Below are 14060 nucleotides of genomic sequence, written 5' to 3' on the forward strand. Positions count from 1 at the left end.
TTCAGAGCTCAAACCACCCAGTTTATAAGGAAAATTCACACATCTTGGTGCAAGTAACAACCCAGCCAGTGACAAGACCACTAGAGAAACCTTGACTTTATTTAGCACACATTTGTAAAATGAACCACACTATACAAATGGTTTCCTCATTGCAGTAATGATACAGGGGTTACAGGTCCAATCCCCTATGAAACCCTAACCCCATACCAGGGATTTTACAAGACCCAGTGGGGGAAGAGGCTAGGGATGGGGCACCAGTTCAGTGGATCCAACACTTCAGCAGTGCTGATTCAGTGCTCTACGCGATAGGAATTAAAAGGTAGTTTGAGGCAATATGTAGCGTTTACTGTGAATGCAGTCTCCGCTGAACTTCAGCGATACAGATTGAATAGAGCCCTCCGACTCAGATTTAAATTGCAGGGGCGTCTCCATTTAATCCAGACAATTTATTTCCTTCGTCCAGACCGGTGGTAAAACCAGTCATCTCTACTCCTCTGGCTACATGGAGGTATTGTACTGGTCCAGTTCTGTGTGCTTCAGCCAACTCCTCCTAGTGTGTGTTATGTTTGTCTGGGATGATAAKGATAGTTAGCTGCTACAACACCTYAGTATCCTACGAAGCAAGCTAGATCTACTCTGGGTTTTCTAAAACTAACCAGCTTCACAAACCAGCTCAGGCTTCATCCGTACACTACAACGGTCAAAATGTCTTGTCTGCGGCTAACTATAGCAGGCTTGTAACTGCGCGTGCATGTCGCACGGCAAACTCATGAGACAAAAATCAATCCATGGGTAACTCAGTTTAACATTTTAATTTGTGCCGAAATCAAAATGCATCTTGCAAATTCAGCAGACTGCTGTGTGAAATGCTTTTAGAAGGGCTGTCTTTATTTTATTAATGCCTGCTTTGGTGTGCTTATCAATGCACAAGCACCCCCCCTCTTATATACACACTTTTTTGTATTAAGTCATACAAAAGTTACATTGCGTTAAGTTTAAAATGCATTCTGACATTACTAAAATATGTAATGTGATTTTAACATAACACATTTGATTCATCAAAAATCAGTCATCTTCCTGAAATGAAGGGGTTGATGAGGGAATCTGATTTCATTGGTCCTCAAGGCCCAGTCATTTCATTCAAGGTAAGTGGAGTTAGCCTGCATCAGAGCAGGATAGTTCTGAAGGATTCATTGCCATATAAATGTACCTGGCTAAAAACGTGAGCCACTTTCGTATGACCGCTTATCCTGAGTTGAACTCAGTTGACCAAAGTTAGCTCGCTAACTCCTCAAACCTGCTTCGTAGGATATCAATCTGAGACCAGGCTAGCAGGGAGGCAGTTGCATGCAGTAACTATGGACACAGCTCTCTGGTTGGACTTCGCACTATGCCATGGGGTGGGTCTGATCATATTTGCATATCAAAACAAGATAGTGTGTCCATGTGTATATGTCCCACTGAGCACACACACGTCTGCCAGTCAGAAGAACCACACTTTATTACTCGGACATAAAAAAAAAGACAAAAATGAGAGGGAAAGGGGCGGGTTAAGCCAAGTAGCTGTACGTGTCTTTCTCTCCATCCACTCTCTCCAGATACTCCTTCTCTATCAGGATGTCTATACACTTCTACAGAGGAGAGACAAGGGTAGCAGAGAAAACGGGGGCAGAGGGAAAGGGGGTGAAAAAGATGTACTTTAAGACAAAAATATTACAGTTGGTGCAATGTGTGGGAGTCCTTTGAGAATGTATTGCGACAGTGTGTGTTACCTTAATGACAGGGACTCTGGGACAGGTAAGAGTGTGTGTTACCTTAATGACAGGGACTCTGGGTTTGAAGCGGGACGAGAGCTGGTTTAGGACTTCAGCCAGGAGCTGCTGGTGTTTCAGAACCTTCCTCATCTTCATTATCCTCACTATGGCAGCCTACACAGTTCATAAAACTTAGTGATCCACGCTGAAAGAGAAATTCAGTACAGTAGTTTCAACAAACATGTATATGCAGTCGGGAACACACCTGTATGAGGAGCTTGCGGTCCTCCTCTATGTTCTTGTGTGTGGTCTCCTGCTCCTGTTTCTGTTCAGTCTTCATAGGAACGTTAATGTTCACACGCAGCTTCTTACTGGAGACATGAACAACAAACATTATTTTAAGGATTAAATCTATGCTTAGACAGAAAACGCACAAGAACCAGACAACACAAAAGGAGAAACAGAGAGCGGACTTACTTCTTGTATCCCAGGAAGAGTTTGATCAGGGTTTCTGGTTTGAACTCCACTTCGTCTATGTTAGCATTCTCATCCTCCAGGACCTGACACACAGACCGCATTACAGTGCATCAAAGCTGGGACCGAGACTGAATAACAGTCTTGAGATGGAAGCTGTTTAACAGCCATCACTAACAGAGAGGCTGCTGCCAACATACAGACTCAAATCACTGGCCACTTTAATAATGGTATCACTAGTCACTTTAAATTATGCCACTTTAATAATGTTTACATATCCTACATTACTCATCTCGTATGTATATACTGTATTTTATACCATCTTGCCTATGCCGCACAGCCATCGCGCATCCATATATTTATATGTACATATTCTTATTCCTTCCCCTTACATTGGTGTATAAGGTAGTCGTTGTGATTTTGTTAGATATTACTGCACTGTCGGAACTAGAAGCACAAGCATTTCGGTACACTCACATTAACATTGCTAACCATGTGTATGTGACCAATAAAATTTGATTTGAGTCACTACTTTCCATCAGTGTGTAGGCTTTTATACTGCAGAGCCCAGAGCCCTCTAGTGAACGAACTATCATTATACAACACATTCTACTTGACTTGCACTTACCAGCAATTTGGATTTCAACAAGATCTGCAACACTTGAACCAGAATGTCCTAAAAACAACAAAATGGTAAAAACAATATTCACAGCCAGTYAAATACAAATGTGCTAATCTCATCAGGGGTCATTTAAAAGCATTTATTTACATTTAATACATCTCTATTTAGAGCACAGTATCAGCATAACTCACGGTTTTGATCTGTGTGCTGTCAGTGAGTTGTTGTACGGAGTACAGGTCCTCTGTGTTGTACTGCAGCAGGATTGCCATCTGGAAGGTAGAGGCCTGCAGAGTGTACCTGGAACATACATTGAATTACATCTGTGATGACGTACATCTCCAGATTATAGTGAGAAGTGACCTTGTACCAACTCTGTACCTGTTTTTAAAGCAGTTGGTGACCAGCTCTCCTTTAGACAGGTGGTAGAGCCAGGTGAGTTTCCGACCGCTGTGTCTGCTGCCGTAGAATGCTGTGAACCGCTGGTAGCTACGCTCCAACTGGAGGACGAGAGGTTGATGCATTAGGTCTACTCTCCCCTACGTATTTGGTCAGTGAAGCTAAAACTTTTAATTGGTTTCTATATACTCTATCAACTGGATATGAGATCAAGTGTTTTACATGAGGTGCCGGTACAGAATGTCACATTTTATTTATGGACATTTTTGTTTTATACATATGTTTTACCGTTTTGAAATGAAAGCACTTTATGCATKTAGTTCATCCATTTGAAGGGGTCATAAGCATTTGGAGTGAGAAAGCTAGAGGCATAAATATCATACCCCCCAAAAACATTTACCTCCCCTGTTATTGGTTATGGTGAGAGGTTAGCATGTTTTGAGGACATGATCTTTGTGCATCTGTAACTTTCTCACTCATCATTATTCACGAGTAATTCATGATTATCCGTAATCATGGTAGCGTCCATATTAATTTAGAAGTGTTCAGAAACATTCTATTCTATTTACAATAAAAGTGATTGTGTGCTAGGAATATGGGAGCAAATACCAAACTTTAGACTAAATGTAATACACAAGTGAATTTGTCCAAATAAACTCAGCAAAAAAAGAAACGTCCCTTTTTCAGAACCCTGACTTTCAAAGATAATTCGTAAAAATCCAAATAACTTCACAGATCTTCATTGTAAAGGGTTTAAACACTGTTTCCCATGCTTGTTCAATGAACCATAAACAATTAATAAACATGCACCTGTGGAACCATTATAAAGACACTAACAGCTTACAGACGGTAGCCAATTAAGGTCACAGTTATGAAAACTTAGGACACTAAAGAGGCCTGGCTACGGGACACTGAAAAACACCAAAAGAAAGATGCCCAGGGTCCCTGCTCATCTGCGTGAACATGCCTTAGGCATACTGCAAGGAGGCATGAGGACGGCAGATGTGGCCAGGGCAATAAGTTGCAATGTCCGTACTGTGAGACACTAGACAGCCGCTACAGGGGACAGGACGGACAGCTGATCGTCCTCCGCAGTGGCAGACCACGTGTAACAACACCTGCACATCGGTACATCGAACATCACACCAGCAGGACAGGTACAGGATGGCAACAACTGCCCGTGTACACCAGGAACGCACAATCCCTCCAACAGTGCTCAGACTGTCAGCAATAGGCTGAGAGAGGCTAGACTGAGTGTTTGTTGGCCTGTTGTAAGGCAGGTCCTCACCAAACATCACCGGCAACAACGTTGCCTATGGCCACAAACCCACCGTCGCTGGACAAAACAGGACTGGCAAAAGTGCTCTTCACTGACAAGTCGCGGTTTTGTCTCACCAGGGTTGATGTTCGGATTCGCATCTATCGTCGAAGGAATGAGCGTTACACCGAGGCCTGTACTCTGAGCAGGATCAATTTGGAGGTGGAGGGTCCGTAACGGTCTGGGGCGGTGTGTCACAACATCATCGACTGAGCTTGTTGCATTGCAGGCAATCTCAATGCTGTGCATTACAGGGAAGACATCCTCCTCCCTCATGTGGTACCCTTCCTGCAGGCTCATCCTGACATGACAATGACACCAGCCATACTGCTTGTTCTGTGCGTGATTTTCTGCAAGACAGGAATCAGTGTTCTGCCATGGCCAGCGAAGAGCCCGGATCTCAATCCCATTGAGCACGTCTGAGACCTGTTGGATCAAAGGGTGAGGACTAGGGCCATTCTCCCCAGAAATGTACGGGAACTTGCAGGTGCCTGTGGAAGAGTGTGCGTCCCTGTTGGTATACATCCTTCACACGCAAGAACTGGCAAATCTGGTGCAGTCCATGAGGAGGAGATGCACTGCAGTACTTAATGCAGCTGGTGGCCACACCAGATACAGACTGTTACTTTTGATTTTGACACCCCCCCCCTTTGTTCAGGGACACATTATTCCATTTATGTTAGTCACATGTCTGTGTAACTTGTTCAGTTCATGTCTCAGTTGTTGAATCTTGTTATGTTCATACAAATATTTACACATGTTAAGCTGAAAATAAGCAGTTGACAGGAGAGGACGTTTCTTTTTTTGCTGAATTTACTTGTCACCTTCAAATGGTGGGACTAGATACATGACGTCCTTTCATTTCTAAAACAGATATGTATGGAAATACCCTCAGAATAAAAGGCGACATTCTGTACTATCGCCTCATAAAACAAATAAATGTGTTGGGGAGTGTATTTTTTGTTGTATTAAGTTGTGTTGGAGTTAGGAGTGATGTGTGTATCGTTACTAAGTTGAATTGGTATTGAGTTGAGTCTCACCTCGGAGGGCAGAGCGAAAGTGCATGATTGCTGGAACGGCCAGGACCCGGAACTCAACACCTGGATACTGAAGTCCACTGTAACACACCTCATTATTTAGCATTGGAAACACATTTACAACAAATACAGATACCAGTAAACAGAAGTATTAGGTTTATTAGACAAACCAACAGGTGCTTACAGTCGAGAGGTTCAGAGTTGGTCAGGTGTTTCTTGAACTGTTCGTTGAGGTCTTTGCTGACTCCGATGTCCTGGAACATCCTCTGTAGTTTAGATGTGTACTCAAAGCCACACGCTTGCTAAGGGAGAGAGAAAGTCACAATACTTTCAAAATTACATATTTTCTTTTACATTCCTTGGGGTGATCGGTCTGTGTGAGATTGGATAAATGCGTGTGTGTGTGTGTGTGTGTGTGTGTATATATATATATATATATATGTGGTACAGACCTTGAGTTTGGAGATCATGCTAGCCTCTGCGTCGTCGCTAGCACTGTTCTGGTGGACGAGGCGTTTAGCCAGCATCTTAGCATAGAACTTCTGGAACACATCCTTGTCCTCTATGTACTTAAACACCACCATCTGAGGGATGAGCAACATATGAAAGATTTATTGAGATAGGACTTTGAGACAGTTGGTAACTCAAATTAGTTCTGAAGAGAAAGTCAAAAGGTTTATGAACAAAGAGTAGGTCCTCACCACTTGGTTGAGTGTGTCCTCCAACTCTGCCTCTTCTGGGTTCTTAGAACTGGAGAACAGAATACAGTGAATGTTTAGTTATGTCAGAGACAGACAATAGCCCTAGCGCCATACAGTAGATTACCCACCTCTTCTTGAGCAGAGAGTCACAGTATCTAGCCAGTAGTTCAGGTGATTTGCTGGAGGACTGGGCCATCTTAGTGACCGTGTTGTTGTTGATGAAACGACCACACGCCTGGAGAGAGAACGCGCTACAACGTCAGTTCTGGGTATTTATATAGGAATCCTTACTACATAGATTTTTTTCAAGGAGAAAAAAGTTGTTTATTAAAAAGCTAGAGTGCACCTTGTCTAGAGCAGCTACGAAGCCAGCGTCGTTGTTGAAGGCAGACATGACCAGAGCGTTGTACTTCTTATGGACGTTCAGTGTGGTCTGGACATACACCTTAGGGTCCTAGGAGGGACAAACACACATATATACATACAAATATATATATATATATATATATATATATATATATATATATATGTGTGTGTGTGTGTGTGTGTGTGTGTGTGTGTGTGTGTGTGTGTATGTGTGTGTGTACATACGTTGAGAGCGGCCTCCCCACATTTCTCTATAGCGGCCAGGCCCTGGTTGTGGATGTGTGTTTCTAGGAGTTTCTTTAGCTCTCCCAGGCCATCCGTTATACGAGACACCAAGTTATACATCCGACCTAGATCTGAGAGGGAGGAAAAAAGAAAGAAAGAGAATGAGGGAGAGGAGAGAGAATGAGAGACCGAGTACACACAACCTTTGTCTAAAAACACAGGCACTCATAACAAGGCATATATAACTCCTTATACTTATTCTCTATTGTATTTTCCATTTCCTGGGTTGAGCAGCTGAAAAAAAAACCTACACCATTCCCTACCTTGGTTCTTGTCAGCATCCAGTAGATTCTGGAACTCTGTGTGGAAGATCTCCAGGTGTTTCTCTATGAGCACCTGTTCACACCGCCTGGCCAGCTCATCCTGAGTGGACTCATGGAGGTACACCTGCACACGCCTCTGTTCCTCTAGCAGACGGGCCTCGGCCTACACACACAGAAACACAAGGTTAACTTCCTGGTGCTTTCATGGAGCTACACCTACACCCGTCACTGCTGCTACCCCACCCTCTTTTTCTCCCTCCATCCTCACCTTCTTCATATACTCAGTAACAGGGTTCTGTTGGAGGAACTCGGTGCTCTCTCGTGTGTAGAAGCGTTCAGTGTCCGTGAGGAACTGGCACTCAAAGTATTCTTTATACACTGACAGCGTAGGACCCTTAGCAAACGCATCCTCCTCATTCAGCCCCAGCTCCACTATAGGAGACAACACACATACAGTCAAGTCTGAGACTTCTGAATTCTTCTATAAGAGAAAATTCTGTGATGTGCTGGAATGTGATGATATTTTATAAACGCGTGTCTAAGTGAAAACTTGAAGTGGATTGGTTTGAGGTGTGTTGTACCGTAGGACTGCACCACACCACTGATGAGTCTGGTGTTGATGGTCTCTCCATTCCTCTCCTTCTCGATCAGCTTCAGGACCGCATTCGTTACCTGAGAGAGAGAGCGAGTGGTGTAAAGTCAATGAATGTATGAATTACGTTGTTCGCCGTCTTAGAATAAGATGGCAGCTCTATCCATCGCTACACCAGTTACACATAGAACGACACAGTGAAACACACTGAACTGACGTGGTTGGTGATTCTATTTACCGTGCGTGTGTTGTGTCAGTCAGATGTGACATCATCATCATACCCACCTGTTTGTTTAGGGGTCTGAATAGACACTCCCTCCACGTTACCAACGCCAACTACAGAAGAGAGGGCATGAGGGATAAATGGAGGAGAGAGGATAAACTAATGTCATAATTCACTCATCTTTTACAGTTGAAAATTGACACACAAAGACACCCCCTCCCTTCCTTCCTTCCTTCCTTCCTTCCTTCCCTCCCTCCTCTCACCGAGTAGATCTCGTAGATGCCCTTGCGTCCCTCATCACATTCACGTCTGACCCAGTGCCTGTTGAGGTAAGCACAGATCCCATTCAGCACCTTACTGGAGAACCGGTAATCCTCCCACTGCTGTGTGTAGAACTTCAACACACACTCATCCATCAGGTCCTCACCATCCTGGGAGAGAGAGAGAAAGAGTAGAGGGGGAGACGGAAGATGCATTGGTCACCAAACAAAATAAGGTACAGTTCAAGAGAAAGAGTAAACAATGATAGGTGGAATTGGCACCATATTTTCCTTGTATCCAACCACACATTAGATCTGTGAAAGGTCATCAAAGTGCCAGCGGGTCAGGAGAGGATGGAATCCCCATGTCACTGTACCACTCACCATGAGCAGACTGGTCAGGTAGTTCTTGAGGAACTCCTTGAGTCTCTTGTAGAGTTCCAGGCCTACGAACTGGGCCCCCCCAGGAGTACTGCTCTTCTTGGAGGGCTTGTTGGGGACGGCAGACCCCCGGCCTTGACTGGACTGGTGCACGCTGGTACAGTAGTTATACACATGGCTGACAGGCAGGGGAGTTAAGACAGAAACACTATGGTGGTATCAGGTCTATTGCAGCAGGACTCTGACCTCTCTACATGTGATGTGACCTAGCCCATCAGTAAGTATTGCACCACTAGGACACACCCATGAACACAACACCATAATGACACTGCAATATACACTGCATACTGCTGTGAGCTTCCACTTTGGGAAGTAGGCCATATAAACCTTAAACACCCTTCAAAAGGGAAATCACAGCAGCCGTACCAACTTAATAACCCCTTAAATTCCACCACCTCCCCTGGCCTTCACCCCCCCTTAGCGTGTGGGATACGTGTAGAGCTCCATGTAGCGTGACTTCGCCATGCTCTGCCGTGTGTACACCTGGTGGATGCCAGCCCTCAGGTCGTCCCAGATCTGGTCCAGCCCGATCTGCTTCAGCCCATGTGGGTTCTGGCCCCTGTTGGACGACATCGTCACGTCCCTCCTGCTCTCCTCAGCTCCTTCTTCTCTCCTCTGCTCCCACTCCTGTTGTTTCTCTCCTCTCAAGTGCTGTCTCAGAGTGTGCCGTCCATGGGAGGCTGGTGAGTGCGTGTCAGTAAGTTTGGCTCTGTCGTCAGTTGCTCCTCCTCACAGCCTTATGCAGCAACACCTCACCACAAGACCTGGAGGAATAAGAGAGAGAAAACAGTGGTTACTAACAGTGGTTGCTGTTCTTTCTAGCAGCTGAACTATGAACTACGTGATTACAGCTAGCTAATGACAGATTAGTCCACTTTAGGGCCAGGCTACTTCCTTCCCAGTCCTCTGGCAGGCAGACTGGCCTCAAATACTGTGACAGAAACCGCAGTATATTCAACATGAGAGGAGCTCTCCACAGCCCAAAGACATTGATTACAGTCAGATACATCGCTATGTAATATAAACCCTGATTGGCCAGGAGACCAGGAAATGGCAACATCAACAAGGTCCCTCCCCAATTTACAAAGATATGAAGAGAGAGAAGGGAAGTGAGGCTCATTGTTGTTGACAGCCAGGCAGAGGGTCTATATATAGCAGAGGACAGCCAGCCTTGTCTCCATCTCTGGTCATTTAGGCCCAAGGCTGAGGATGTTTGTTTGTGTTGCAACCTGAACACTATTTACTTCCTGACACCGTTCACAAGCAGTTTGTGTGCGTTTGTGCTTATGACCAGCACTAGATTGGTGGATAGGCCTAGTTCTCCCATGTTATATTTAGACACACCAGTAGCAGTGATCACTTGTTTACGGTGTGTGTGTGTAAGTATCTGTGTGTGTACGCATGATGGCAGTAGTCCTTTAAAAACTTCAATAAAGACAGAAGGGGGTGAGTGAGTAACTTACAGGATGTCCATGATGTGAACATGGAGGCCATGACAGTGATTTCCTCACAGTTAGTTGTGAAACCTGAAACTCTGGCACATCAACGTCATCATGTTCCTCTAGTGCAAATTTCATGACCCCATCATGTGTTGTTTCTGGGAAAGACCCCAGAGGGGTATACTACAAAGGAGGTTCAATGAGTTAGCCAGCTAACTTTGATAAACAACCAAAATACCTATTGCTTTTTTGGTTTATTAAGAAAGCTAAACTCAGATATGTGTTTTTGGTTGTTGAGTCAGCGACCATGCCCATTTCAAGTGTATCTATAAAAAAATAAAATACTAAGTTGTTTCAGAACATTTAGACAAGTTAGCTGGCTAACTCTTGAACCGTTATTGTAGTATACCCCTCAGGGCTGATTGCTAATAGTAACTAACATCTGTGCTAGACTAGCGTGTCAACACATGACAAGAACAGTAACGTAACCTTTCTAATGACGTCAGCTAATGGTGATCCGAATAAGGTTCACCAACCCTACAACTGCTTACACTAGCAGTAAGGCTAATGTTTTAATATCTAGCTAATCCAATTGGATCTTTCTGCAGGAAATTATACATTAACAACACAATACAACCGTGAGAAACCATAATGGCACAATGAATCAGGGAAGAGCGAGAGAGCTGTGGTCGTGGGAAAGCAGCCGGTAAATCTCATTAGGCTACCTCAGTCATTGTGTCCTGGCCAGAGTCACTGAACCTTACTAGGGCCCGGGACGATACCAGTATCGCGATACTCGTTAGTATCATGGCAAGGAAACAAAACAAAGCAGATTTAACTTCTATAGGAAACAGCCCTAATGTTGGTAACAAACATCATTATGTTTTCATCCAGAGTCACATGCATTATAGCACACAATATTTTACATACAGCAGGTTTTTAAAGAACCAAAAGAGTTTGGTCTGCTTCATGTTTTCATTTTTGCCATGGAAAAAAAGATTGTGATACCGATATCTTCCTGGCCCTACCTAATAGCCTACATATACATTAACACACACCAACAATGTAATAAACAGAAACACAGAGCTAAACCACCTCGCTAGCCTTCGACCCAATCAGGTCTTCTCAACGAGAGAAGATTAACCTACTTCCTTATTGACTACAGATTTAACAAACCCAATGCCTAGAGGTCCCGTGTGGCTGAGTTGGTAGACCATGGCGCTTGCAACGCCAGGGTTGTGGGTTTGACTCCCGCAGGGGGACCAGTATGAAAATGTATGCACTCACTACTGTAAATCGCTCTTGACAAGAGCGTCTGCTAAATGACACATTTAAAATATTTTTTTTTTTAAAAGGGTAAAGCTCAGGTGTAGTCTGCCACAAGCAAAAAAAAAAAGAATAAATGTTTCATTGCCACATACACCAGTGAAATTAGTTGTTTTATAGGTTCAGCCATAATAGTACGGCACCCCTGAAGCAAATTAGGGCCAAGTGCCTTGCTCATGGGCACGTTTTCACCTTGTCGGCTTGGGTATTCGAAGCAGCAACCTTTTGGTTACTGGCCCAATGCTCTAACCGTGAAAGAGTGATTCATTCACAGACCAGAGATACTGTGTATCAGATAACGCAAAAGCTATGCCTCGGGAACATGCAATCCTGTAGTCAAATCACAGTGTATTGGGAACCATTTAATTGCTTTCTAGCTTGGAGTGCAGGGTGTGTTTTGGGGCAATAAGGCAGGCTATTTCATTAGTGTATGCAGCTTTTGATTCTCACTCAGCTCAGCATTTGAAAGGCTAGTGCGCACGCACACCAGGATTGATTTTATAGTCACAGCTCTCAGCACGCCTCTCACATGTTAAACAGACACAGGTCATCTAAGGTAAAGGCGGGGAGGGGGTGTTCAGCCTTGCACACACACATCTAGCGTCCAGGTTTCCTCAGGCTGTATCAAACAGGCGCTTTGCTGACTGACTCAGAGGAACAGAACGGGGCGGCAGGTAGCCTAGCGGTTAGAGCGTTGGGCCAGTAACCGAAAGGTTGCTGGATCGAATCCTAGAGCTGACAAACATCTGTCGTTCTGCCCCTGTAAATAAGAATGTGTTCTTAACTGACTTGCCTAGTTAAATAAAGGTAAAAAAAGTGAGATGTCAAGCTGCTCTATTTCCGACAAGAGTAGAGCAGTCCTGCCTCAGAGGAAGTCAGGGAAGCACAGAGGCTGTAGGAAGAGGTTGTCTCCTACTAACCATCATGGGGTAGTTAGTGATTGGTGGCAGAAGCCATTACTGGGGTGGTGAGTGTGAGGCAGGCAGGGTCAGATTTCTGTCCCACTGAAACCAAACACTAACTAGGCCTACATGACCTGAAAGACGACTGTTCCATTGACACTGTCTTTCCCTCACTTACATTACACCCAGCTTACCACTCTGCCTTCACAGAGCAGAAGTAATTGTTTGTTGTGATACTCAGACCAAATGAGTGTAGTTTAGTGACAGAGTCCGAAGAGGGTACTTTGGTTGGACAGAGTATTTATGGCTAAATAAATAACGTTAGTTTTAATTTGCTCAATGTACATTCAATGTTAGAGGCCCAAAAGCAGCTTGCCTTCGAGCTCATCTGTATTGTCATAACTAAATACAGACCAAATTACAGACTGGTTTGCCAACAGCATTTAGCCAGACTAGTGAGTGTTGTTGGCCAGCCAACTAACGTTAGTGTTGTTGTTGACCAGCCAACTAACTTAACGTTATCGTTAACTCYCTAACGTTATTTAATGGCAAAACATTTGAGCACATAAGGTAACACGGTGACTTTTTCAAGCTTGCTAGTTATTGTTGGTATAAGTTACTTGTTCGCTAAATCAACATAGAAGCCAACACATTCATGGGCTAGCTAAAGCAACATCACAATTTCTAGGTTAGGATAACAAGGCAGCCAACGTATCTAACGTTAGCTGACGCAGCTAAGTTAGCCGAAAGAACGACAGCCGTTAGCTAGCTAGGTTAGTTTTCTAAACAGCGTAGCTGCCATTGTTGGACCCGATAGTTAGCCGTCGCCGGGCGTCGGTCTAATTCATGTTTGAGTATTTTGATAAGGTTATGACGAGCCAGACAATATTTTCTTAACTAAATATGAGGTTAAAACCATAATTTCCGATGAAAATTAAAATGGCACCCTGTTCAATGAGTCAGGATTATTCGCCAAAACATCTCCTGCTTGCGCGGCTAACCACAACGAGCTGCTGCCTCGCTAGCTAGAGGATAGCTAACTAACTAGCTCAAATAAAAGCTTCATGGCACTTAGACAATAGAATAGAAGCTATTCTTACCATTTCTGAACCGTTTATTTGCCCCAGCAATAGAGAAATACAGGTTCAGGAATCTAGCTATCGGCGCCTCCTTTACTCGGTTCTTGACTGAGATGGATTTCCTTCGTTTCGCAGTTGTCTCAAGATGATGTAGCAGCGCTAAGATCTCCTAGTGAAATGAAATGATGATGATGACACGGTGAGTGGGTTACCACAGCGTCAACGTCAAAATGGTTTATATCGTAAAAATGTATAAAAACAAAAATACGATTTTTGGTCTAAATGTAATGTTCGAGTTAGGCATAAGGTTAGTAATGTTGTTAGGTTTAAATTGGTAGAAATGGGGGGGGGGGGGGGGGGTTTATTACATTGTGGCTGTGGTAACTGGTGACAACTAAAATGGCAAATCCAAACACATGCGTATCAGACAAATATAAAATAAATTTAATTGTGGATATTTGTTTGAAGAAGAAACACAACCAACCAATGATTCACTTGACATTACTTTTATTTAATTGACACAACCGGATTTATTACAATTACGTTAGTTTATAAACTAAGCCAAGAAATCAAATGGTAAAC

The 14060-nt window shown here is 43.8% G+C and overlaps 1 protein-coding gene across 1 annotated transcript; it reads right to left on the minus strand.

The window, feature by feature from the left end:
* Window positions 1–1477: 1477 nt before the first annotated feature.
* Window positions 1478–13602, minus strand: cul1b (cullin 1b). Its single transcript, XM_023999991.2, has 22 exons — window positions 13500–13602; window positions 9166–9496; window positions 8676–8850; window positions 8295–8462; window positions 8094–8144; window positions 7798–7888; window positions 7485–7648; window positions 7217–7379; window positions 6894–7024; window positions 6649–6756; window positions 6431–6537; window positions 6303–6351; window positions 6054–6185; window positions 5786–5903; window positions 5605–5681; window positions 3229–3347; window positions 3042–3147; window positions 2857–2904; window positions 2232–2314; window positions 2020–2125; window positions 1815–1928; window positions 1478–1631 (listed from the first exon to the last, which is right to left on the minus strand). Exons 2-22 carry the CDS (start codon window positions 9303–9305, stop codon window positions 1551–1553), a joined length of 2331 nt encoding a protein of 776 aa, XP_023855759.1. The 5' UTR covers window positions 9306–9496; window positions 13500–13602; the 3' UTR covers window positions 1478–1550.
* Window positions 13603–14060: the final 458 nt, after the last annotated feature.

Source organism: Salvelinus sp. IW2-2015, linkage group LG14, assembly GCF_002910315.2.
Source record: "Salvelinus sp. IW2-2015 linkage group LG14, ASM291031v2, whole genome shotgun sequence".
Classification (NCBI taxonomy): Eukaryota; Metazoa; Chordata; class Actinopteri; order Salmoniformes; family Salmonidae; genus Salvelinus; species Salvelinus sp. IW2-2015.

Excerpts from the sequence above, each read along its gene's own strand:
- cul1b (XM_023999991.2), bottom strand. The coding sequence starts at position 9,305 with ATGTCGTCCAACAGGGGCCAGAACCCACATGGGCTGAAGCAGATCGGG. Across the intron at positions 8,145-8,294 it reads GCATCTACGAGATCTACTCG|TTGGCGTTGGTAACGTGGAG; the intron begins GTGAGAGGAGGG and ends TCTCTTCTGTAG. Across the intron at positions 6,352-6,430 it reads GACTCTCTGCTCAAGAAGAG|TTCTAAGAACCCAGAAGAGG; the intron begins GTGGGTAATCTA and ends TCTGTTCTCCAG.